We start from the raw sequence: 23471 nt of genomic DNA on the forward strand, positions 1-23471 counted from the left end.
GAGACTGCTCTAGGTAACCGGAAGTGCGGATCACCCGTTTCCGGCCAGGCCCCTGCGGCCGCCGTAGCAGCGCGCGCATGCGCGCCGGGGCCCGCCGGCCTCTCGGGCTCCGAGCCGAGCCCCGCCGAGCCTGGTAGGCGGGTCCCGCGCTGCGCTGGTTTCCGGCCGGCTGGCTGAGTGGGCGTGGTCACGCGGGATGCAGAGCAGCCGCGAGTCACCGGTGCTCGAATTGCAGCCGTCGCCCGTCACCTGGAGTCGGCACAGCGGGCGCACAGCCGCTGCTTGTTGGGTGAACGCAGTCGCCCGGACGCTGGGCGCCGCTACCCCGCCCGGTGCTCAGGCGCTCGCCCAGTCGTGCTGCGGCCCAGAGGTCCAGGGCTGCAGACGCGACGCCGGGCCTGACTCTGAGCGGAATCCGGGGGCCGACGTGGGAATCCTGACTGACAGGCGGGGTCCTTGCGGGCAGCACTCTGGGGAGCGGGAACATTTAAAATGGGACAGTATTACGTAAAGGCCCTTTATTTGTCCCTTTCCTAGCTTCCTTCCTTGTCCTACTTATTCAGCACATCGTATTCCGGGCTAGTTCTACACTGAGGTTTTCCAAGCATCTTCGCTGGACGGAGCCGGGGAGCGAAGGGCAGGCTCTGGGGCAGGCGGCTCCGTGCCGACTTCAGCCCCGCCGCTGCCTGTGCGGTGGGGACAAGCGCTCCCCCAGCCGGGCCTCATCAGCACGTGAAACGCCGACCTTGCGAGGTTGAATGAGAGTAGAGTTCACATTATCTCAGAAGAACCGGAGCGAGGCTGCCGTCCTCCTTTTACCTTGTGAGAGGTGTTGACTCAGTTCACCTTCCAACTAAGCATTGGAGAGTGAACCCCTGCTTAGAAGAGGAATAGCTGATCCAACACATCTGTCCAGTTTTAACATAAACTGCAATCCTTTGAACCGGGGTTTACTGCTCTCTGGCCAACACTGGTGAACAGACACTAGCGCATGGGGAGACGGCTTTTTTGTTTTTGGCTCTTACTCTCCACCGTGCTAAGGAAAGATTAGAAACGAGGCTGCCTGGACAATATAAAGTCCAGAGTATCTTGCAGCTTCCCCGAAGTGTGTTACTCCAAGGGCATCAAATGGTAAGTTCTGCTTTTTGGCTGGTTAAGATCATAGCGAAAATGTCTTGTTTCATTACACCACCCACACTCTTCCCTAAAATCTGACAAAAGGTGGACCCCCCAAAACTTTTATTCTCTGTCCTGCGGCCTTCAGTACAGATTTTATCTCATCTCAATTAGGTGAGAACATATAAGACTTCCAGAAAAGCAGGTCATACACTTCCTATGATAAGAACAGTCCAATGCCCAGCATTTTTCAGGCAGAAAATACATTTGGCCTATTTATACTAAAGTGTGAGATCTTATCCTTTGGTCCTTAACTGAAAAAGATCAGAAAATAGATCAACATCTGTTGTAAAAATCATAAACCTCTATGCTTCTATTTAGTAGAGTACACCTCTAAGTACTAACATTTCCCTTTTGAAGTGTAGTGACTTCAGTTTTCCATATGCGGGAAGATGAGATAAAGGGATACGTCTAGTGGTGGGGATTCACCTTTCCAAGGATATATGAGGTTGCACCATGTGAAATTGTCAATGTCCAACTATTTTTAAGCTACAAAGGGCTATTCCATATGTTTCAACCTGTACTTGGGTATAAGAAGTCTTGCTTAGAAAATAGTATTAAATGTTTAAGAATGTTTTTTGGGCTTTTCCACTTCTCATGCTCTATGAGCCAAGCTCAAGTTTCCTAAAAACTACTGCACAGTTTATTGAAGGCATAACCCTTATTTAGATACTGAGATGATGAGTGATGGTCTGGGCTCCCGAGTCAGACTGCCTGGATTAGAATCCTGGCTCCCTTGTTTTGTGTTATAGCTGAAGTTTTGGGCAAGTCAACCTAAATTTCTGTTTCACTTTCTCACATGTGAAAATCAAGGTGATAATAGTTCCTGCCTTTCAGGGTTGTTATGAGGATTAAGTAAAATAATACTGCAATTGACCCTCTTCATTCACAGGTTCTGTATTTGCCAACTTGCCAAAATTTGTAACCCCCAAATCCATGCTTGCAAGTACTTTCACAGCCATTCAAGGGAAATGCACAGAAAAGGGAAAATTTTGAGTTAGCCAAGGCACACGGTTCCTCGGAGGTAAACAAGGTGATGCTCTGCCTTCTTGGTTCAGCTTCTTCTAGAAAAAGTACCCTTCTTGTGGTCCATTTAGTGCCATGTTTTTGCATTTTTGTGCTTTCTGTTGGTGATTTCGCTGTTAAAATCGGCTCCCAAGCGTAGTGCTGAGGTGCCGTCTGCTGTTCCTATGCACAGAAGGCTGCAATGTGCTTTACGGAGAAAACAAGTGTCAGAGAAGCTTCGTGCAGGCCTGACTTAGGTGTTGTCGGCCATGAGTTCAATGTTAAGGAATCGCCAGCATGTGCGAAATAAGGTGTCTCTAAACAGAAACACATGAAACGTTATGAATTGACTGGTTGAGGAAAATGTAGCCAGAGACCCACCGGAAGCTCACCCATGTTTCCTAGGAGCGGTGCTTCAGATTTCACTGGTGCCGTGTTTGTGGGGACTCTGTGGAACAGAACTCCCGCGAGTGATGAGGACTGCCACGCCGACACAGCAGGGCCTGCCACTCCGAGTGCTGAGTACCTGCTGTTGTTTCGTCACGTGGGATTTCTGCTCCTCGGGATCCCTGTCTCCCCAACCTCGTGAAATACTGAGCAGTCTGGACAGAAACCTAAAGTGAGCCTGTACCTCTTGCCTGTAAACCTAGACAAAAATCCAGTAGCTTCCGTCTTCCTTTCTGCTTCTCAGCTACAGAGCTTTCCAGAGCCACCAGCCGTCACAAACACAAGGCAGCCCAGGCACAAAACAGGAGGAGGTGCTAAGTGGTGAGAGGCCAGGCGGTTGAGACTGGCCCACATGGAGCTGAGCACCGCTCCCATGCTGCTTTCCTCCAGGCCCCAGAGCGAGTTTAACAGACTCCTCTCCACACTGAAATCCACCCCTCCTCCCCACCCTCTTCCCTTCACCTGACCACAGGAAAGCGGCGAGGGAGTGACAAGAAGACAAGGTCAGAGGAGAGCTAGTCAGCGAGGCCAAGGTCACCTTTCTGGGGGAGTGGCCCATGGGGAGTGTGTTCCTTTCTACAGGCCCAGCCCACCCACAAATGCAACACTCCGTCCCACTCAGGAAGTCCACCCCCACGGGACCTCAGGCACAAAGCACCACCCCTCACACCAGCTGACTTAGGTACGCGCTTGGTTCCCAGAGGGTTTCTGCGGAGAGGAATACCGTAAAGGTACGTGGGAACCTTTCCTCACCGGCGACACTTGACGCATTCTGAAAGAACATAGAACCTTTTTAATTTCTTCTTCCCATCTCCATGATTTCATACACTACTTGGTGGAAATGGTGAATGTGTCAAACACTCTCCAGTGAAAATGACACCTGAAATTGAGCCCCTGTGCGGTTACAGTGTGGGACGGATCTAACAATATTTAATCATCAGTCATTTACTGTCTCATAAGCTTATCTTAGTCACTTCTATGGACATGATAGCAAATCCTGGTACAAAAAGTAACAGCATAGTTTTCTTTCTTAAGGACTGAGACCCCAGAATGCTTTGTGAATGAGCAAAGTCAGCTGCCTATGGGGGGGCCTGTTGCCATAGTTACCGGAGTGCCACGCGGCAAAAGAGTGGAGGAAGCCAGGCCCTGGGCAGAGGGAAGGACTGGCTGTCAAGGTGTGGGCGAGAAAGAATTAGGGATAATTGCTTAGGAGGAATATGACTGAAACGAAAAGGCAGGAGACAAACCTTTAGAAAAACACAGCCTGAGTTCTAATAATGCTTCTCATTTTTCCAAAGAGACATTAATTCTTTTCTATCGCATTTCAGTGTTTCTGTTCCTGACATCAGCCCTGAAACAAAGTGAACTGTTCCCACAGCCAGAAGGCGATGGGAGGAGCGTGTCCGATGGGAACGGAAAAGTAGCCCCCCCCCATCACCACCACTACCATCACCACCCTCACCACCGTCACCATCACCACCACCACCACCATCACTATCACCACCATCACCACCGTCATCACCGTCACAACCAGCATCACCACCACCAGCATCACCACCACCAGCACCGAAGCCAGCGGCAAACTGAGCTGATTATGAGCGACCCCCCACCCTAAGGGGAGGCATACAGATAGCAGGGGCCCATCTTGACTCCTACCCGTCCTTCCCGTCTGGCCCGCTGGCAGCCGTTCTCCACAGCTGGCTGTGCAGGTCACTAAACCTGTCCCTCTCACTCCACTTAGAAAACCTTCAACAACGCCCCCACTTCCTCAGAATAAAGGCCGCATCTCAGCGCAGTACACAGAGCTGGTCGTGATCCAGCTGCTGCTCTTCTCTCCAGCCTCATGCAGGACCATATCTTTCTTTCCACATCACATGCATGTGCGGTGTCAACACACAGAGACTCACATGTTCAGCCTGTGAAAGCCATACCTACATGCCTTTCTACACTCTGGTCTCACGGCTTCAAATCTTCCTCCCCACACCGCCGTGTCCCCAACCCCAACTTTCTTGGCCAGTTCCCACTTGATCTAGGAGTCTCCTCCTCAGGGGAGCCTTCCCAGGCCTCTTGAGACATGGCCAGTGCCCCTGCCCCACACACCGCCCTGTCCATCCCAAAGCAGACTCAGCAGTCGCTCTGCTGACCTGCGGCTGGGACAACCCGCAGCCAGTTAGTGTCTAAATGCCTCATTAGTGTCCAGGCCCCATCCCTAGGCACAGAGCCTGGCATAGGACAGAAACTTGGCAGATGTTTCTAGAATGAAAAAATGAGTAACAATAATAGAGCATATTAAAGGATCTGAGGCATAAATTGCCTCCAGATGCCATCAAGGGTTGACTGTAGGGGAGAAAATAAATCTTGGTGTCAATGAACAATTATGTGTTGAGTGTGTCCTGTGTGGCAGGCACTGCCCAGGCTAGCAGCAGAGGTACACAGATGAGGCCTGTGATGGGATGGCTGGGAGAGACGGGTCTATTATTTAATCAGAAACAACGGGAGAACTGTGCTACTGCAAAAATCCACATCCACTGTGCTCTCCCTTCGCACACAGCACGCTTCTCGGCACTGCATGACATTTGCTGAGTGAACTGCCTGCTCGCTTTACTCAAGGACAGTTTGCATTTGAATGTCAGAGAACATATTGAACACCCATCACAATAGTCAAGTCTGTCTTCGTTTTCCCTTCACCAGAACAGTGAATGTATTTTACAGAATTTTTGACAGGGACTTGTCACATACTGTATAAAAATCCCCATCAAGTGCAGTGAAATATAATTGATGCTGATCAAATTCCCTAAAAAGTTAAATGGAAAACTGCTCATTCTAGGTGCAGACATGAGTTTCTATTTCTCTTAACGTAAGTGGGATGGTTTGTGACAACTGTTATAAAAGCCATGGTCACCCGACAGTTGTGTATACCCGTGTTCTAACCAGCCTACCCGTGACCTCTAGAACCTTTGCAGTTGGAGCACACCTGCTTGATTAGCTTGCGAGGTGTCCAGGTGGGCTCCCCAGCTGTACCTGAGGTGGGCGCACAGCAGTTGGGAGGGGTCATTTCTTCCAAATGCTGTAAGGAATTTAGCTGGGGCACTGTGATTTCTTCAGCCCTTTACATAGTTTTCCGGGTACAAAGCTTGGGCTTGTCATTGTCGCTTGCTGGTGAGGCAATGTGACCTTCCTGCTCTTGATGCAGCACACTTCTCCCAGTGAAAAGGATGACATCTGCCCACAGGACGAGGTCCTTGATTTCAGGGAAAACACTGGTAATGGTAAAAAGTACTTCTGGATGCACGTGGCCTCTCCTGATTTCTCACCAGGAACTGTGGCCGTGAAGACTAAGCAGTCACGTTCCTTGTCAGAGGGTACACTCTAACGCCCCGTTTTAGACAGCCTGCCTTGTCTGAAAAAGGTATATTTTTAAATAACTAGTCACCAAAAGCTTTGGGATGGGTGAGCTACTTGAAGGGTATTTAATTGGGCTGGAAAATACATAAAAGCAGAGTTGGCACTCTGACTTCAGAGTGAAGAGATTTCAGACCAAACTCTAAAGCCTTGCATTTACATATGTCGCCTTTGCTTATCTGTGGAATGGTGAGATACCACCTATCTCTTTAAAATCTCCCTAGAGGAAAATAAACATGGGCACACAAGGTTAACAGAATGTTAACTGAGACATTTGCATTTATACAATGGAAGCCTTAGTATAAAAATACATAGCATGGTATGTAGAAACTTTAGATATCATTATTTTTATTTAAAGAGAAAAGTTGTAACTCAGCACAAGGTAAAACTTTCACATCAGGACAAGATTAAAAAGTTAAACTATATAGGTTGTAACGGCTAGAAATTAAATAGTAAAAGGGAGAATTGATCTGTTCACCAAAACTCGTCAGCGTAGACAATTGAGATGACAGAGCACTGAGGACTCAGAGCCCAATTGCTTACCCTGTTTCCCCGAAAATAAGACCTAGCCGGACCATCAGCTCTAATGTGTCGTTTGGAGCAAAAATTAATGTAAGACCCGGTCTTATATAAGACCCAGTATTATATTACATTATATTGTATTATATTATATTATATATTATATTATACCCAATCTTATAGTAAAATAAGACCAGGTCCTATATTATATTAATTATATTATACTGATTATGTATTATATTAATTATATATTATATTATATTATACCCAGTCTTATAGTAAAATAAGACCGGGTCTTATATTAATTTTTGCTCCAAAAGACGCATTAGAGCTGATGGTCCAGCTAGGTCTTATTTTCAGGGAAACACAGTAGGTGGCCCTGTCCCCTCGAGTATAGTAGGGCCTGACCTCCTACTTCTTGTCCTAAGAAACCACCAGAAGCTACCACCTCAGAACTCTCAGCTGCCAGAACACAAAAGCCTTCACATTGAAACTAAAACAACTGCAGTCACCTCTACACTGGACAAGCTTATGTAACAGAGGAAAAGATTAAGTGGGTTTACAAGGACACTGAGGACACTGAAATGGCCAAGGAATGACAGCTCTAGCAGCAAGAGTGCTAAGCCCGTGTGTTGGCACAAAGACCTTCCTCACTTGTGCTGGGGGCAGTGCAGGCAGAGGGCAGGAGGCGTCTGGTGAAGGGCACATGGCAGCTCTCAGAGCTTCCAAGGATCGCATCAAAGGGGCTCCCAGCAGCCAAAGGAATGACCTTCGAACCAAAAAGAATAATCATCACAGCTGATACAATCACATTAAATCTATAAAAATTCAAGTTTATTATCATGCTCAAAAAAGAAAATCCAGAAAAAATTTCAAAATAATTTCTTAACAACTGAAACAGCCATTGACCCAATTCCTTACTTTGAAAACCAGGTAGAAAGAGAAAGAATTGCGCATTTATCCTGCCTTTTCCGTGGGGCCCAGCCTGTCCCTGGGGAACCATGTGCGTTACAGAAGGGGGCCTGGGGACGAGAAATGAAGTCAGCCTCTAGTCACCTCGTGGAAGTCCTAGTTTAAGCCGGACTGTCAGTCAGGCTGACACGTCACCTGCCTCCCATGGACCTCTCGGGCGGGCACCCAAAGGCAGCGAGAGCTGGGGTCACCAGAACAGCCAAGGACAGGGTGCACTGTCCTGCTGACTGATGAGCCAGGTCGTTGTCCTGAGACAAAAAGTAGTCAGGGAGCAGCTAATCCTCACTCAGCTCTCCCGGGTTTCTGTTACATCCTCCAGTAAACAGCACCCCGCCCCGCCCCCGCCCCAGTCCTGTGGGCCACCCTGGCTCAAGCCCACCCCCAGCAGCTGCCCGTCCTGATGACAGTGAGGACTGGGATTTCCCAAACGTGGGCACCTCTGCACAGACGCCTGAGGTCTGCTCTCCTAACTCCCCAAGGCCACTCACCTGCTCAGAGCTGCTGTCCCAGGTCACTGGGGCTCTGCTTTGGATGATGTGGTTTTGTTGTTCGCTTCTTGCTGAACATTAAAAAGGAAATGATTTTGAGACTATCAAATGACTTCTGAGAAATTGATGTCATGTCAGGACTCAGATGTCCTAACGACTGCTGCTTACTTTCTGCAACCGCTCCTCACAGGAGTCTGAGAAAACAGCTCAGAAATCCAAGATGAAAACATAAACGAGGGCCGGCCCAGTGGCTCAGGCGGTTAGAGCTCCGTGCTCCTAACTCCAAAGGCTGCCGGTTGGATTCCCACATGGGCCAGTGGGCTCTCAACACAAGGTTGCCAGTTCAATTCCTCGAGTCCTGCAAGGGATGGTGTGATCCGCCCCCTGCAACTAAGATTGAACACGGCACCTTGAGCTGAGCTGCCTCCTGGATGGCTCAGTTGGTTGGAGCGCGGGCTCTCAACCACAAGTGGCCAGTTTGACTCCCGCAAGGGATGGTGGGCTGCACCCCCTGCAACTAGAAAATGGCAACTGGACCTGGAGCTGAGCTGCGCCCTCCACAACTAAGACTTGAAGCTGAACTAAGATTGAAAGGACAACAACTTGACCTGGAGAAAAGTCCTGGAAGTACACACTGTTCCCCAATAAAGTCCTGTTCCCCATCCCCAATAAAATCTTTGAAAAAAAAAAAAAAAAAACGTAAACGAGAGAGCAGCTGAACCAGCTTGAGGGGTGGAGGCAGCGCTGCCCGGTTCCCGCTGTGTGGCGCGTGGGAAGAGTCAGGACGAGGGACCAATCCTGAGCCTCCTGAGCCAGCTGTGCCAGGGGAGTTCCTCACGGAACAAAAGGCCATTGACTCTCTCCTGCCATCGGCAATTCTCACACATGTGCAGCCCGGGAGTCCACTCACAGGGCCAGGACTCATGCTGTCGGGTTGGCCACTTTCACTTGGTGCAGGAAGGACCTGACAATTGTCACCTCTGCCCGTGAAGTCATAGTGACAGAAACCAACATGGCCCTTGAGTCTTGACAGTTGGTGTCAACTTAATCTTGGAAGTTAAGTCACAGCTCATTTGTGTCTTCAAACTCTGTACTTTATTTGAAAGGAAAAATATTTTGAGACTTTGAGTATTATTTTTAGAGAGAATGTTATATGTGGTGATTTAAAACTCTGAATATGTATTACTGGGCTTTTAAAGCAAGGTTTGCATCAATTCACTCCTTGTGTTTTCAGTGTCATGCAGCTATTATTCCTTTAAATGCCGGCTCCCTTTTCCTGGTTACGTTTACATTGCCAGCAGCGTTCTCGCTACCACCACGGTTCTGGGAACTCACTGCAGGACCAGGTCAGATTAGACCCTAAATGCCCACTCTCTCAGTGCGGACCACTCACCGTGTTCCGTGCCTGTACGCCTCAAATGTCTTCCAGAAGAGGAAGCTCTGCAAATCCCCAGAGGACAGAGCCGCGGAGCTTGTCCGGGCCTGGAGCCAGGCGTCCCATGAGCATGGGTGGAGCGTTCCATGTGCCTGAGGCCATCACTTACACCCGAGCACCCGGTGTTCTCAGCGCCCTTTCTGCCAGTGATAGACAACGGATATGGGCATTTTAAAGCAAGCAAGAACCTTTGAAACACAAAATCAAAAAGGAACCCTGCTCTGGAAGAGCGTTTTGCACATCGGTGTTGCAATGAGGAATGAGCCTCCCGCAGTGGGCATTCCACACCCGCCTCTCGGTGTCATCCTTTTGTATCCTTGCCAGGACCCGGAGCCTGCGAAGTCCCCAGGCCCTGTGACGGAGCTTTTTGTCTTGGCTCCTTCCTCTTCGGGGAAAGGTCAAGATCAAAGCTCGCTTCCTGCGTCGCCCTGCGCAGGGCTCCTTCCTCGTGCGCAGGGCCCCTCCCTCGTGGGCAGGGCTCCTCCCCCGTGCGCAGGACTCCTTCCTCGTGCTAGGGCTCCTTCCTTGTATGTCTCCGGTGTTTGCACAAAGCCTCCTGTGTTCATTCGCAGGCTTCCCCTTAGCAGGTGCCTGAGGGGAGTTCGCTGGACCAGCCTGCTGACGTCATTTTATCAGGGGCCTTTCCTGCTCTAATCTCCACAGTATCTGCTTCTGGGTCCCTGGGGTGCTTAGGTCTCCAGCGGGGTGACACCTACGGGCTGCCCCTTTAGGTAGCTAACACATCTTTCTGACAGAGACGGCGAAAATCCCCTTGCTCCTTACACAGCACTGAAGACAGGTAGGACGAGATTTTTCCAAGATGGCCAAAGGAACAGATCCCACATCACACAAGTGGCTGGAGAGACGGACCAAGAGGAAAGGCACAGGTTTCAGTTGTTACTTTAGACGCCCCTGGGAAGACTGATTTTTTTTACGAGTACTATTACATCATAAATGAAGCAACCACGTTGTTTCAACTTAATCAGACCAAGTCTAGGCTCTTATCTCTAGTTCCTTTCACCACAGCCTCACCTCTAGTGCTGTGGAGGAATGAGCCTGAGGGAGCCCCTCCTGTCCTGCTGAAAGGCCGCAGGGACCATGGGCAGCAGGAGCTGGGGGCAGGGGAGGCGCCTGGCCCTGCCACCCATCAGTTGTCTCCCACCTTCTCGCCCCCGTCCCCTCCCCCTGGAAATGGAAGCAGACCAGGCCTGCTGGCCTCCCAGGGCTGTGTGGGGCCCAAGAGAGAGCACGTCTGAGAATGCCTTGTAAACTGTCCAGTACCTTTAAAGGAAGGAAAGGAAAAGTGACGGGAGAATGTGCTCAGAGGGAAGGCAGTCTGGGGAGGGGTTCTCCTGGCCGCAGGCCAACCTCAGCTTCACGTCCGCTGCGCTCACCCATCAGTGCCACAGAGAAGGCCATGCGAATTTTCACGGCAACGTTTTAAAGCCCTAACCTGACTGCGGAACGTGCGTGAAGCCAACAGGGAGCCGGCAGGGCTGCATTCTCGGGCACTGAGTCCCGTGCCCGGCTCCCGGAGTGGCTTGGGTATGGAGGCTCCAACCCTTCCCCAGCAGCCACATCCCACACCGGTGCCCAGCACAGTGGGGTGATGGCACTGCAATCCCGAAGGCTGTCTGGGGATGGAAGGCCAATATTTGAGTGTGTTTTTAATGTCTGCCCTTGAGAAAGAACACCCTCTGGACAGCTGAGACTGTGGACACTTCCAGAACCAACCTGCCATTCCAGCCTGGCATTTCCCTGCCATCTTGATCATCTTCAAGGAGTTCCATTTTACACCTATGTCCGTCTTTTCAAGGATATAGGTCTGCAGTTTCTTAAAAACATGGCAAAATATTTACTCATTTCATTTGATAATAGTGAAATCATTTATTGCCATTAAGTTACAGCATTTCAATGTACACGCTGCATGGAAATACAGATGCTTTTTCAAACAACGGCGATCAGAGTTTATGTGTGTGGCCAGCTGTTGGGTGTCTCATGGTCATTAAACGAAAAATCAAGAATTCTGAGGACTTAAGTGCCAATAGTTACAACAAATTTTGTTCTCTTCAGTTTTTCATCAACTCAATTCTAACAGATGATATACATATTACTGCAGATAAAACCATCATTGGGAATTAATAAAATGATTGCGTATTTGGAGCTAGTCTTTATAAGGAGAATTAAAATACTCAGGACTTGTAAGGCAGCCGTGAGTTGGTTTACAACTCTCAGCTATTTCTATAAAAATTGTCTGGTTAGTAAAAACAGCATCGGCATATTTTGCTCAGCAACAAACATTATCCATGATGGAATTTGTGACTCAGCAGCAGCTGGCAATGCCTTCCTTCCTTTCTAGGAGCCAGTCCGTCATTTCCCATTGTTATGCTGATGGCTTTTTACTCATCCTGGAAATACCAAGAAAAATTCAGTAAGAATCAAAGTTTCACTGCCAGCCTCAGAGGCCTGGAATGCTTTAAGAAGTCACCTTTACATAACATTTGGCCAATTCTACAGAAACAGTAACATCCTAGTTCATGCTGTGATAACCTCCCAGTAAGTTTCCAATTCAGCAGCATGTTTCTGCTGGGAATCACGTTTCCCCAGCTGCTCGCACACATCTGTACACTCACACACCCACTCACACCCAGCCCCAAATGCCTCTAAGACAGATTTAGCTTCATTCCCCCAATCCCTAAAAACAAGAAGAATGCACTGGGGCTTACTCGTGCTTGATAAGCCGTCCTCCCTGAATGAGCTGGGCTACTTCATTTGTGGCATGGCACGCAAACAGGAGCCAGTTTCGAGGCTGCACCTTGTAGGCAAATCTCATGAACGTCAAGGAGTAACAGCAGAGGGCTGCCAAAATGTCAACACGAAGGAAAGCAATGACTTACAATTCAGAAGACTCAGAGTAGGCGGGCCACCAGATCAACACCTCAACTGCCTTAACCAAAACAAGAACCCCTTCTGCTAAATACTTTCACAGAAGATCAAAGTTATTGCTTAATGCATGTGTGCACGGAAGACCATCAGACATGTGACTATTCCTTTGTTAGTTATTACTGAACATTTTAGGAACGAGGGTGTTACAGGGAGTGGACAGACATGAGTTCTAGCCACTTCACTGTCCCCTAGTGTTGTTCACAATCCATTACCTGACAGGACTGCTATGCAATCCCTTTAAGAATTTTATGAGCAAATATGAGGGTTTCAAGTAAACTTCATGAAACTTTTTCCAAATACAATTCAAGAGGACACATTTTCAACTGGGTGCAGTAAATCTCAAAGGCAGACAGGACCTTAATTCTTTCCAGATAAATATTTCAAAGTCGCCCTGTTTTATCCTCACTGTGGAGAAGTGACATCTTCAACGTGTCCTGTTCTTGGCTTCTTTCTAATAGTGGCTATACTCTCTTATCTGGTGCTACCAAACTGAGATGTACACAGCAGCTGTTGTAATTACCCAGCTAACCGTCCTCCCAGGTATTCAAAGCTGCATACTTACCAAATGTCATCCGTCCACTGATAATCTCTGGAGACTTTTTCATGTCATTGATGGCAGCAATGGGAAGACCCCAGTTGGCAACTGGGCCCCAGAAGTGCTATAAAAAATGAGAAGGGAAAGAAGGAAGAGAGATAAAGGCAGAGCTGTGAACAGCTGCAATTTCTCGTACTTTAAACAATAATGTGAATTATGGGAAACCAATCTTCAAATTTACATATCCTATGGTTCGCTGTTTAACTGATGGGATGGTTAACAGATGTGACTGTCCAAGTGTTTGCCTATGAATCAGCAGTTCTTACAAGGTGAGCCCAAAGCTAGAAAGGGTGTGGCAGTTCACCAAGGTCCTACCAACTTGCAGATGACAACTAAGTAACCTCTGACTGTCCCACTTAGAGAATATTAAAATGAGATTAACTTCTTACATGATTTACTCTTGCCATAACTTTAAAACTGTAACTATTCTTCATAAAGTTTTAAATCAAAACTTCTTTTTTCTAACTTTCATTATTTGTCAATAGCTCTTAAAATGCATTTCCTAAATTGGATATTTTCTGAAGAACCTAATAAGGGAAAAAGTGTTTTCAGCTGTTATGAGCTACATTCAGCTCAGAGAACCTACAAATCTACACTCAGAACACCAGAAATTAAGATTGCAAAATACTTTTGAAGCAATAGCAACAACTTAGCTTTAAAATGGACCGACAGTTTTTCACTTGACAATGCAGCCATGCCAGGATAGCACAATTAAGTTGTCCATGCTTAACAGCAGTGGACCCAACCTAATTTAATTTCTGAGGCGGAAGTAAGACAACTAGCTTTTTCCATTAAATCAGAAATTGTTTCATTAATGTACAATGTGCAAATACTTTAAAATAGGAAAGAAACCACACATTGTTGGCTAACCACCCATTTTAAGGCATCAGGACATTAAACAGAACTTGCCTTCTGCCTGTCAAAGTGTTTAAGATAAATTCAGGCTGCAGAATACATTTTTAGATATTGCATTTTGAATACTGACCAGTAATTAAATTCCAAACATTCCATAAGAAGTGAGAAACCCAGGGAAATCCATGAAAAAATAAATGAGAAGTACGTTTGGCTGATACAGGAATACTGTGAAACGTGAGGACGAGGCCCAGGCCTTACACAGCTGTAAAGCGTCAGGGCTCCTAGTGGTCAGCACGGTAAGGGTGTGAGCACCTGAGGACAGCCTGTGAGTCAGTCAGGCAGAGCAGGCACACAGAGGCCTTGAGGTTCTGGGGAGGCCACCTAATCCTCTTGTGTCCAGGCTGGATGTGATCAGAGTGAGATGCTCGCCGTGGGACTTGAATGGTTCTTACACCTGGAGGAGGCGTGGCCACTTCTTTCTTCCCCTGCCACCAGACCTCTGGGGAGTGTCCACCATCCTTACCTACTTCCTTCTTTCCACCCTGTCCCTTTGGGAGTGTCACTTCATTTTCAGCGCTTACTATTCCAGAGTGGTGTTCTTTTCCTCCTTTCTCGACCAGGCCTTTCTCCACTTGCATCTATTTTCACTTTTCCCCTTGTGATCTCTTTCTACTGCTCAGTCCTGCCTGGTGGTCTTGGGGTCTACTTAACGTGCATAGATTCAGGGCTGTCACAGAGGCTGAAGAGTTACTCCAAGAGGGGCACAGAGGTGTCTTCTCTCCCAGCGGGGCCAAGCAGAGGCCACGCATCATCTGCAAACTTAAGGAGCCCGGGGAGATTTCCATCACATGACAGTATTGCAAGTTTCAGTGTGACGAGTCAGGGCTGCATGAAACAGGGCTCTGCATGGTAAGGGTGGGTGTGCGCTGAGTGTGCGCAGTGAGCTGTACAAGGTCAGGATGGGCGTGCGCTGAGTGTGCGCAGTGAGCTGTACAAGGTCAGGGTGGGCGTGCGCTGAGTGTGCGCAGTGAGCTGTACAAGGTCAGGATGGGCGTGCGCTGTGAGTGTATAAGGTACAGGGTAAGGACTAGAAGTACAATGACTGTGAACAAGAAGCTATACTTAAAATATGTTTCTTAAAAAGTACATAAAAGGTAAAAATTTCACACTAGTTTACTATGATATCTAACCTTAGAAAATGTAACACCTTTCTTTCTATACCAGGTTCTACCTCTCTCTTCCCTCTTTTGAAGTTCATGTTTGACCTATGCTATGTCAGATAGTCACCAGTCAATGTCTAGGAAAATAAGGAATTTCATTATTACTATTTGAAAGAAATTAACGTATTTTGGATTAAATGGGAAAATACTTTTATTCTATTATAATTCTTAATTGAGAATAAAAGAACATTGAAACAAATGAGTCCCACTATGATCTATTCACTGCTTTGGAATCTGTCTCCATTTCATCGGCTGTCAGGCTCTGTATTGACTGCACGCAATGAGGTCATATTATATAAGCCCAGGACACGTTGGGCTTGCAGAGACATTACCTCCAGAGGACACTGGGGGCGCACTCTGCCTGTAACTCACCAGCCATGGTGACTAGATAGCTACCTCAAGCAAAGGGAGGCAGGTCTGTTGTCCGTAACTTTAATGCAGAAAGTCTGAAAACGCCTGAAATTAAGTAGAAACAATTTTCTTACCGTACTATTTGGTGAGAAATCACCGAGGTTCAGACAGGGGAAACATGGAAAGAAAAAAAAAAAGAAAGAATGAAAGAAAAGATCAGATGTTTTCAAAGATTCCAGTTCTAGGTATTAGGTACTTCAACTTGACACGTATTCACGTCTCAGTAACAGAACTAGCGTTAACAGCACACATTCTTTTCTTTACTTGAGAAAGTCTAGAAATATTTCTAATAACTTGGACCTAATGAAATGAAACCTTAATTTTATGAAAAATATGCTTCATCCTTAGGGCAGAGCTTTCCAATGGATATATAATACAAGTCACAAATAAGAGCTACATGTTATTTAAATTTTTCTAAAAGGGAAAACAGAAGCCGATTTTAGTATTTATCCGACATAACAAAAGTACTTTAATTTGAACACATAAACAATGAAACCTTATTAATGAGCTATTTTATATTCTATTTGGTACCAAGCCTCTGAGCCATGGTGTGTGCTGACACGCATGGTCCATCTCAGTCTGGACCTGGGAGCTTGGGGCTCCCAAATGGGACAGCACAGTCTTACAGACCATGTCTTTGAAAATGGACGTCGCTGAGGAACACAGTGCTGCAGAATCCTACTAACAATAAGCTTGCCATTTTCACTTGCCAAAAGGCATGTCATTTTATACGAAACTCTGGAACCTAATGTGGTACCTACCTTTGCAAGGCATTCAAAAATATATGTATTGAATGAATGAATAGTAAAAACTTTCAGTGTTAAGTGAACTGGTTTCCTGAACATTAAACTTCATACCATTTAAAAATATATCGAAAATTTTGTAGATTTACTTTAAAGTTTTAAGTAAAAATTACTTTTATTTCTGAAATGGCAATCCTCCTTGATAGGCTATAGCTCAATTGTTCTGTTAAGGCAAAAATTTAAAGTTTAGCTACTGCAAGAATTACTGAAACAAAATGATAAAATCTTTTATAAACAGTCATGTCCAAACAACTCTTCTAGATGTTCTGATTTAGAGGTTGTAGAAGTTATCATTTACATCACGAAAATATTTGTTGACGGTACTGATAATATACTTCAAACAGGTTCTCTGATGAAATACCAAAAGCCCAGAAAGAGCCTGTCTAATGGATCATGTTCCCGAGACTGTTTCACGGCCAGTCCAGCCTGCGCCCGGGGCTTCTGGCAGAGGGTCGATGCCCTTTGCAGACCAGAGAGCGCAGTCCACCAAGAGTCACCTATTGTGTCATTCTCCTGATCTTGGCACACAGGATATGAACACAGGCCTTTTAGTGAACTATAAATTAGCAACAGCACATTGTTTTCCCCTACAAAAGATGTAGTATTTAAAATTTAAAATGCCAACTTGGAGATGGTTTAATTTTCAATTCAGGACTCTAGAATTGTACACCAGTTCAGATTCTACCCTATTTGACAACAGGTGACCTCAGTACAAACATACAGGGAGCTGCCTTCACACGCTGCTCCATGCAAACGTCCTACGTGAAAATGATCACAAAGGTGATATTGATCACTTCACATTTCAGTGATTTAATGATTGTAGAACAATCCAAGACTCAAGTCATTTTCTAAACATCCTGGTAAACACAGAAATCCACAACACAGCAGCCCTTAATTCTGTCAGCATTGTCTAAAACATGAATCAACAACTCAGTCAAGAAATCTGAAAATCGTATTTGTGCAGAACAAACTGGAAAAAGAAAAAAGAAGCTTCTTAGTACGTATGAGTGTCTGTTCCAAAGAAAGATAAATTTACAAACAACACACACTGTAACTTGGGGACAGTAAAGTAAAAGTGTAAAAAATATCCTTGATTTTCTATTGGTATGCTGCCTTTATTTCAGTGATGGTTAAGAAAAAAACCCCAAACTCCCAAACGTATAGGTAAAGGTTTTCTTGGGTTCACTTATGACCTGAATTCTCACGGAGACACCTATCTTCCTGGTTGAGAATGATGATGGAGGTGAGGACGAAGGATCTACCCTGTTTCCCTGAAAATAAGACCTAGCCGGACAATCAGCTCTCATGCATCTTTTGGAGCAAAAATTAATGTAACACCTGGTATTGTATATATTATATTATATTACATTATATATTATGTTATATTATAATATATTAAAGACCCGGTCTTATATTATACTAAAATAAGACCGAGTCTTATATTAATTTTTGCTCCAAAAGATGATTAGAGCTGATTGTCGGCTAGGTCTTATTTTCGGGGAAACAGGGTACCATGGAATAAACCTGATCTTGTTTTTCTCCTTAATTTGGAACCATGACTGGTTGGGTCAAGGTTTCTTCTAAGTTCATTTTTATTTTCATGATGTCTCCTGGGCATTGCCAATCTTGGCTGTTTCTGATTTTCCTAGAATTGCTGCCAGTAATTGCTAGCTTTCTCTGAAGTACTGTAATTTGGGTAATTCGTAACTTGTTTGCATAATACGAACAGGCTCCGACTGGCAACCTAGCACAGTCTACTTACAACACCACTTAAAGTGGGGTAGGGTTTTGAGATATTCTAGAGGCAGGTCTCCTATAGGCTGAAGATGCTCACCTGCCTTTCATCTATTCTCAGAAGTTTTATCTAATTTTCTAGTTCCAGTTAAAATGAGGGAGCATTTTAACAATCAGGATGGGTGTTCAACTGCATTTAGTTGGTCAAAACTAAACTGGATGACAGGAAAGAGACTCTTGAGGCCAAGCTCTGCTTTAACACTTGCAGCTTCGTGGTGTATGAAGGCCAACTACGCGGCAGGGAAGTAACACCAAGGGCAGGCGTGGGAGAGCACGGCAGAGAAGAGACAGGAGCAGGAAAGAAGGTGCGCAAAAGTACCTAAAACCTTACTTCTTTTCAAAACCATTCTCGTGCTCCACTATTTTCCTTTAAATTCTAAGTAAACATTCCTGTTTGGGTTTCACAAGTGTGGTGTCAGAGGCTCTCGCGTTTTCTGCATGGCCTAGCTACCACTTTTCTCACGAGGCAGGTGAAGTGTTGAACCAGCTGCTGCCTAAGGTACATTCCACCTTCCGGTTACTCCACTGCAACGTCTCACCTGGTTAACAGGTGGAAGTGCTTAAAGGTCTCCTACAAACGTAGAGGTTACAATCCACTGAGAGCAGGGTATTCTTAACTCAGGATTTTCAGATTTATAAGCAGGCTAAGTAATGATCTGACTTGAATATACTCGCCGATCCGGGTCTACTTAAGAAAACATTCATTGCACATATGTCTAAATACATATGTGCAAATTTACATCTGTTCATATCTCTAAGAAGGGCAGTAAATCTCTAGACTCAAACCCTGATGGACTCAATCATTAAAACATGTCCTACCCCAAAACTGACTTGCTCATTCTCACTTCTTAACCAAAATTCAGGAGGGAGGAGGAGAGGCAGAGCATCAGTAAGATATCTAAGGAAATAGTTTCTTTAAAATGTATATATACACACGTGTGCGTGTGTGTGTGTAAAATATTAGCGATCAGGAAGTTCTTGATTTAAGAGCCTCTCAATAAGGTGAGTAAAAGCAAAACAACAAACTGGTGGGAGGTGGAAAGCATCAATACGAGTACCGGGAACCCAGGGGGTTGCACACAGAACAACAACAAAACACAAATGGGCCGCGTCCTGTTGTCGAGCACAGTGCTGTGCATTAAACAGCTACCAGAGCACAAAAGCTCAACACGTAGCCCAGGACGCCACAGCCGGACAGCACCAGGGTGAGGACTCAACCATCACTCAAACTTATCACCTAGGTTCAATAACACCATCATCACATCTAACAAAACTGTCAATAATTCCTTAGTGTGACGTAACACTGACACCCATTTAAATGTCCCCAGCTGTCCCGATACCACCTTTCACAGCTGATTTTCCCAGACCAGACCCAAAGTTCACACACTGCCTTTGGTTAGGGCCTATTCTATTAGATTGGTGCAAAAGTAATTACAAATAATTGCAAAAACCACAATTACTTTTGCAGCTACCTAATATTAAATCCAGTTTCTCCAGGATGTGGGCTGCAGGGGGGTGTCAGCATTTTAAAATATACTTGGGGGGTGTGGGGACAGAGTCCCAGAGAGCAGTTTCCAGGCTCTTGACCTCGCGTGGGGAGGTGCTGGCTCAGGTAGTAGATGGCCATCAGCTGTTACCAGTTAGCCATTAGCCACTAATATAACTGCTGTGCCTGCACTGGCAAGGGGGTTGGTTGGTGGGCAGAAAAGCGGATGGCAGATCATGGCTAACAAGTGCACTTAGCAAGCAGATGGCGGATTGTGGACCATGTGGATCCTACTTCCTGTGCCTTGCCCAGCTGCCAGCGAGACTGGGGTGCAGGAAGACCCCTCGTTGAGGTGCAGGCAGATGTTTGCTTCCTGTGTCTCGACCGGCTGCCATCGAGAATATAGCGGTATGACTCCCCTATCTATGGCTCTGTGGGTGTTCCTTTTTGGCCTCACCATGTCCTGCGTTCTTGTGCGGGGAGTGGGAGCTGAGACCCTGCATTACAGGGGACAACCGGATGGCTCAGTCGGTTAGAGCACGAGCTCTTAACAACAAGGTTGTTGGTTCCATTCCTGCATGGGAAGGTGGGCTGCGCCCCCTGCAACTAAAGATTGAAAACGGCCACTGGACTTAGAGCTGAGCTGCGCCTTCCACAACTAGATTGAAGGACAACGACTTGGAGCTGATGGGCCCTGGAGAAACACACTGTTCCCCAATATTCCTCAATAAATCTTTAAAAAATAATAATAAAATAAAATACACTTGGAAATCCACTTTAGTAAGAAAGACATTTCAATCTTATGCATAAATGTGACTAACAGGAGTTTCACAATCTATGTAAAATATGACATTAAATTTTTGCTGAAAAACTCAACCATGTGACTATTAAAATAACTGTTTAAATTCTAGAAGAGCTTTAGGTTAGCAAATGCCTCCAGCCCTCAGTGGGCTGTGAAGGAACGCAGATCTTACTTGGCAGGGGGCGTGCGCCCCCAGAACAAGGCCCGGATCAGAAGGTACAGAACCTCATTTCTGATCAGAAGGGAGCCATAATGGCATTTTCTTCTTTATTCTCCTTTACAAAAGCAAGCAGGGGCTGTGAGCAAGCTTGGAAGAGCAGGGAAAACTTCCCTCTGATAAGTTCTAGAAAGTTTTCTCTTGCTAGGGGGAAAAAAAGCTAAAATAAAAGCTTCTGGTGAGTTTTGATACCAGACCTCCAACAGCCTTCAATCAATGATTGGCAGGAATAGTGTGAAATACCACTGTTGCCAAGAATGGCCAGGAAAATAACGTCCCTTAAAAAAATTAAGTTAGTCAAAGCTTAATTCAATTAAAGTAATACTGGAGGGAGAAAGTACATAAGCATTAAAGATACATGAAGTTAATCTTGGAAAAAAGATTAGATCATATATCAAAGTATTCTACTGAAAAGCCTGGCTTTCGGAAACCTATCTAGCAGAAAAAATATATACATTTAGGAGAGCAGGGTCAACTCTCTTCCTTGAATGTATGTTTAACAAATTCTTTTTATGTAACAGAACATTAGGTAATCATCAGCGTAATTCTTACATGGATAAGCTGTAAAAACTTTACTTTTAATTATACCAAACAATTTTATCCTCAGTTGTACCTAGCTACTAGAAAGACTCATCGCACAAGGAGGCCACATTAATAAAAAACGAAAGTAACAGTCAAAGCCGTAGGGAACCTTACCTGCGGGGACTAAGAACATATCCTCACGTTACTACTTTGCTCAGCTTTTCCAACACATTAACCTGATCCAGTGCTCGGCTCCACAATACTGACCACGGCTTAATCATAGTCTTGTTTAAGTACAGAAACATCTTTTTTTGCAGTCAGGAGTGAAGCTTTTCTTTCCAAATTTACTCTGCCAAGTGGCAGACTAAACTCTTTTCTTAGCCTGCTGCTCTGTAAAATTAGAAGTAAATAGTATTTCTAATAAAATTCATGAGTAGAAGAATTAAGCGTTTTCCGCTGGTAGCAGTGAGTCGCCTTCGCGCTGCACCCTCTGAATAACCACTCGGGACTTCTCGCTCCTCGGCTGCCATCGCTTTACTTCTTTACCACGCTATTCACTAGTGGAAAAAACACGCAGCCCTACGCTTGCCCAGATTTAACATCACACGGAAAAACTAAGAATTAGACTCCCAAGTAAACCATTTAAAACTGTTCCAAAGTGATAGTACGTATTTTGAAATGAAAGCAAGCATCTCAAGATTAGAGATGAAAATAAAGTACAGAAAGCGTGTCTTCGGGCCTTTCTGCCCTGAACGCCCTTCGTTTCCGTCGGGAAAGGAAGAGTTAACGGAAAACAGAAGAAGGAAAAGTGCGCCCTTGGAGACACCGTGTTACTTAGGCTGGCGGAGCGGTCGCGTAGGGAAACATCAGGTTTCACCCCCTCCGCTTCCAGTTCTCATCGGAAGGCGAACCGAGCCCGGCACCTTTACCTTCCGTGGCTGCAGCGGGGACCGGGCTCACCTGGCGCCCACCGTCAAGGGCGCGGGGCTCGGCTCCCGGGGACGCGCGGCTCGGCTCCCGGGGACGCGCGGCTCGGCTCCGGGGACGCGCGGCTCGGCTCCGGGGACGCGCCCCCGCGGCGCTGCCACCCTCACACCCGCGCAGCTCCGCCCGCTCCCGGCCCCGTCCGCGCCGGGGCGGCGTCCTCCCTCCCGGGCTCCGGCGCGCGCCGCTACCCCGAACCCTCCCCGCGCGGCCCGGGCCCCAGTCCCGCTGCCCCGGAGCCCCCTGCTCCTCATCCCCGACAGCGTCGGACCCCGACTCCAGGTGCCCCCGGTGGTTCCCGCCCCGGGGAGTCGTCACCTCATGAGGTAGTCCCGAAAGTCCTTGCTCCGGACATAGTCCGCCGCCTTCCGCACCAGCGCGCCCGCCATGGCCGTGCCGGACCCCGGGGGACGAACAGGGCTCCCGCTGCAGCTCCTCGGAGCCCAATGACACCCGGCCGAGCGGACAGAGCGGACACCGTCCCCGCCCGCCGGCCCGCCTTACGACAGCTCGGCTTGCCTTACGGCCGCGCCGCGCCGCCCTGCTCTTGGCCTATGGGAGAGCAGACGGTGGGACGCAACGAGCGGATTGGCTCGCACGCCCCGCACACCTTCTCCCCGCCCCTCCGTGGGGCTGGGGGCGGGGCCGGCTGCCGTAAAAGTGGCCTGGCCCGGAGGCGATTGGTGGGCGGTTGCTAGGCACTCGCGGCTCGAGCCCTCCGGATGCGGAGGTGACATTCCGGGGCGCGGTCCTCAAAAGGGCCCTGCAGCGTGAGTGTTGGGTCGGTCTTTGCGGCGCCGGAGAACCCCTGCGCGACTGCCCGGGTTCAGCGGGTTCTGGACAGAGAAGTGGATGCAGGGACAAGCGAAGCGGGGTGGCACGCGGCCTCTGTCCCCAGGCAAAGGTTACGGAGTCCACGGGCGAGCACATCGAGGGGAGCTGGGCGGATGCCCGGGATCTGCGCCGATGCCCGCGCGCCGCGCTCGGCGGCCGCACTGAGTCGGAGAAGATAAACAAGGGGGGTTTCTGTGTTTCAGGGCTTTTTGTTACTGATTTTGTTTTAGATTGGCCCAAAATGTACATGAGTTGAGTCACTTAAAATACCTTTGTAAAAGTGTGGGGCACAGGGACCCTCGGACATCGCTGGCAGGGAGATAAACTGGGATACAGACATCTCTTTAGAGGGTGGACTCAGCAGGATGTGTCGTCGTTGATGGACGCCCTTTGTCCCAGCAAGTCCGTTTCTAGGGACATGTTGTAGGATAGTCCAGCAAGTTCGTGCAGTTTCCATGTGCAGCATTGTTGTTTGTTTGTTTGTTCTTTAATTGGGGAATATTGGGGAACAGTGTGTTTTTCCAGGACCCATCAGCTCCAAGTCAAGCCGTTGTTTTT

General features: G+C 47.1%; 1 protein-coding gene and 1 long non-coding RNA gene across 3 annotated transcripts; one reads left to right on the forward strand and one right to left on the reverse strand.

Annotated features, from left to right (window-relative positions):
* Positions 1 to 21: 21 nt before the first annotated feature.
* LOC109434934 (uncharacterized) lies at positions 22 to 5003 on the forward strand. Of its 2 annotated transcripts, none has more exons than XR_012496829.1 (3): positions 22 to 1131; positions 2069 to 3359; positions 3957 to 5003. It is a non-coding gene; the product is annotated as an uncharacterized LOC109434934 (long non-coding RNA). The 2 variants fall into 2 exon arrangements; XR_002135901.2 differs by having other exon boundaries at positions 2587 to 3359.
* Positions 5004 to 11306: 6303 nt separating this feature from the next.
* Positions 11307 to 22600, reverse strand: MPC1 (mitochondrial pyruvate carrier 1). The gene is made up of 5 exons (XM_074333811.1): positions 22398 to 22600; positions 19196 to 19199; positions 12953 to 13049; positions 12171 to 12303; positions 11307 to 11852 (listed from the first exon to the last, which is right to left on the reverse strand). Exons 1-5 carry the CDS (start codon positions 22466 to 22468, stop codon positions 11828 to 11830), a joined length of 330 nt encoding a protein of 109 aa, XP_074189912.1. The 5' UTR covers positions 22469 to 22600; the 3' UTR covers positions 11307 to 11827.
* Positions 22601 to 23471: the final 871 nt, after the last annotated feature.

The sequence above is a fragment of the Rhinolophus sinicus genome, linkage group LG05 (assembly GCF_036562045.2).
Source record: "Rhinolophus sinicus isolate RSC01 linkage group LG05, ASM3656204v1, whole genome shotgun sequence".
In the NCBI taxonomy this organism is placed as follows: domain Eukaryota; kingdom Metazoa; phylum Chordata; class Mammalia; order Chiroptera; family Rhinolophidae; genus Rhinolophus; species Rhinolophus sinicus.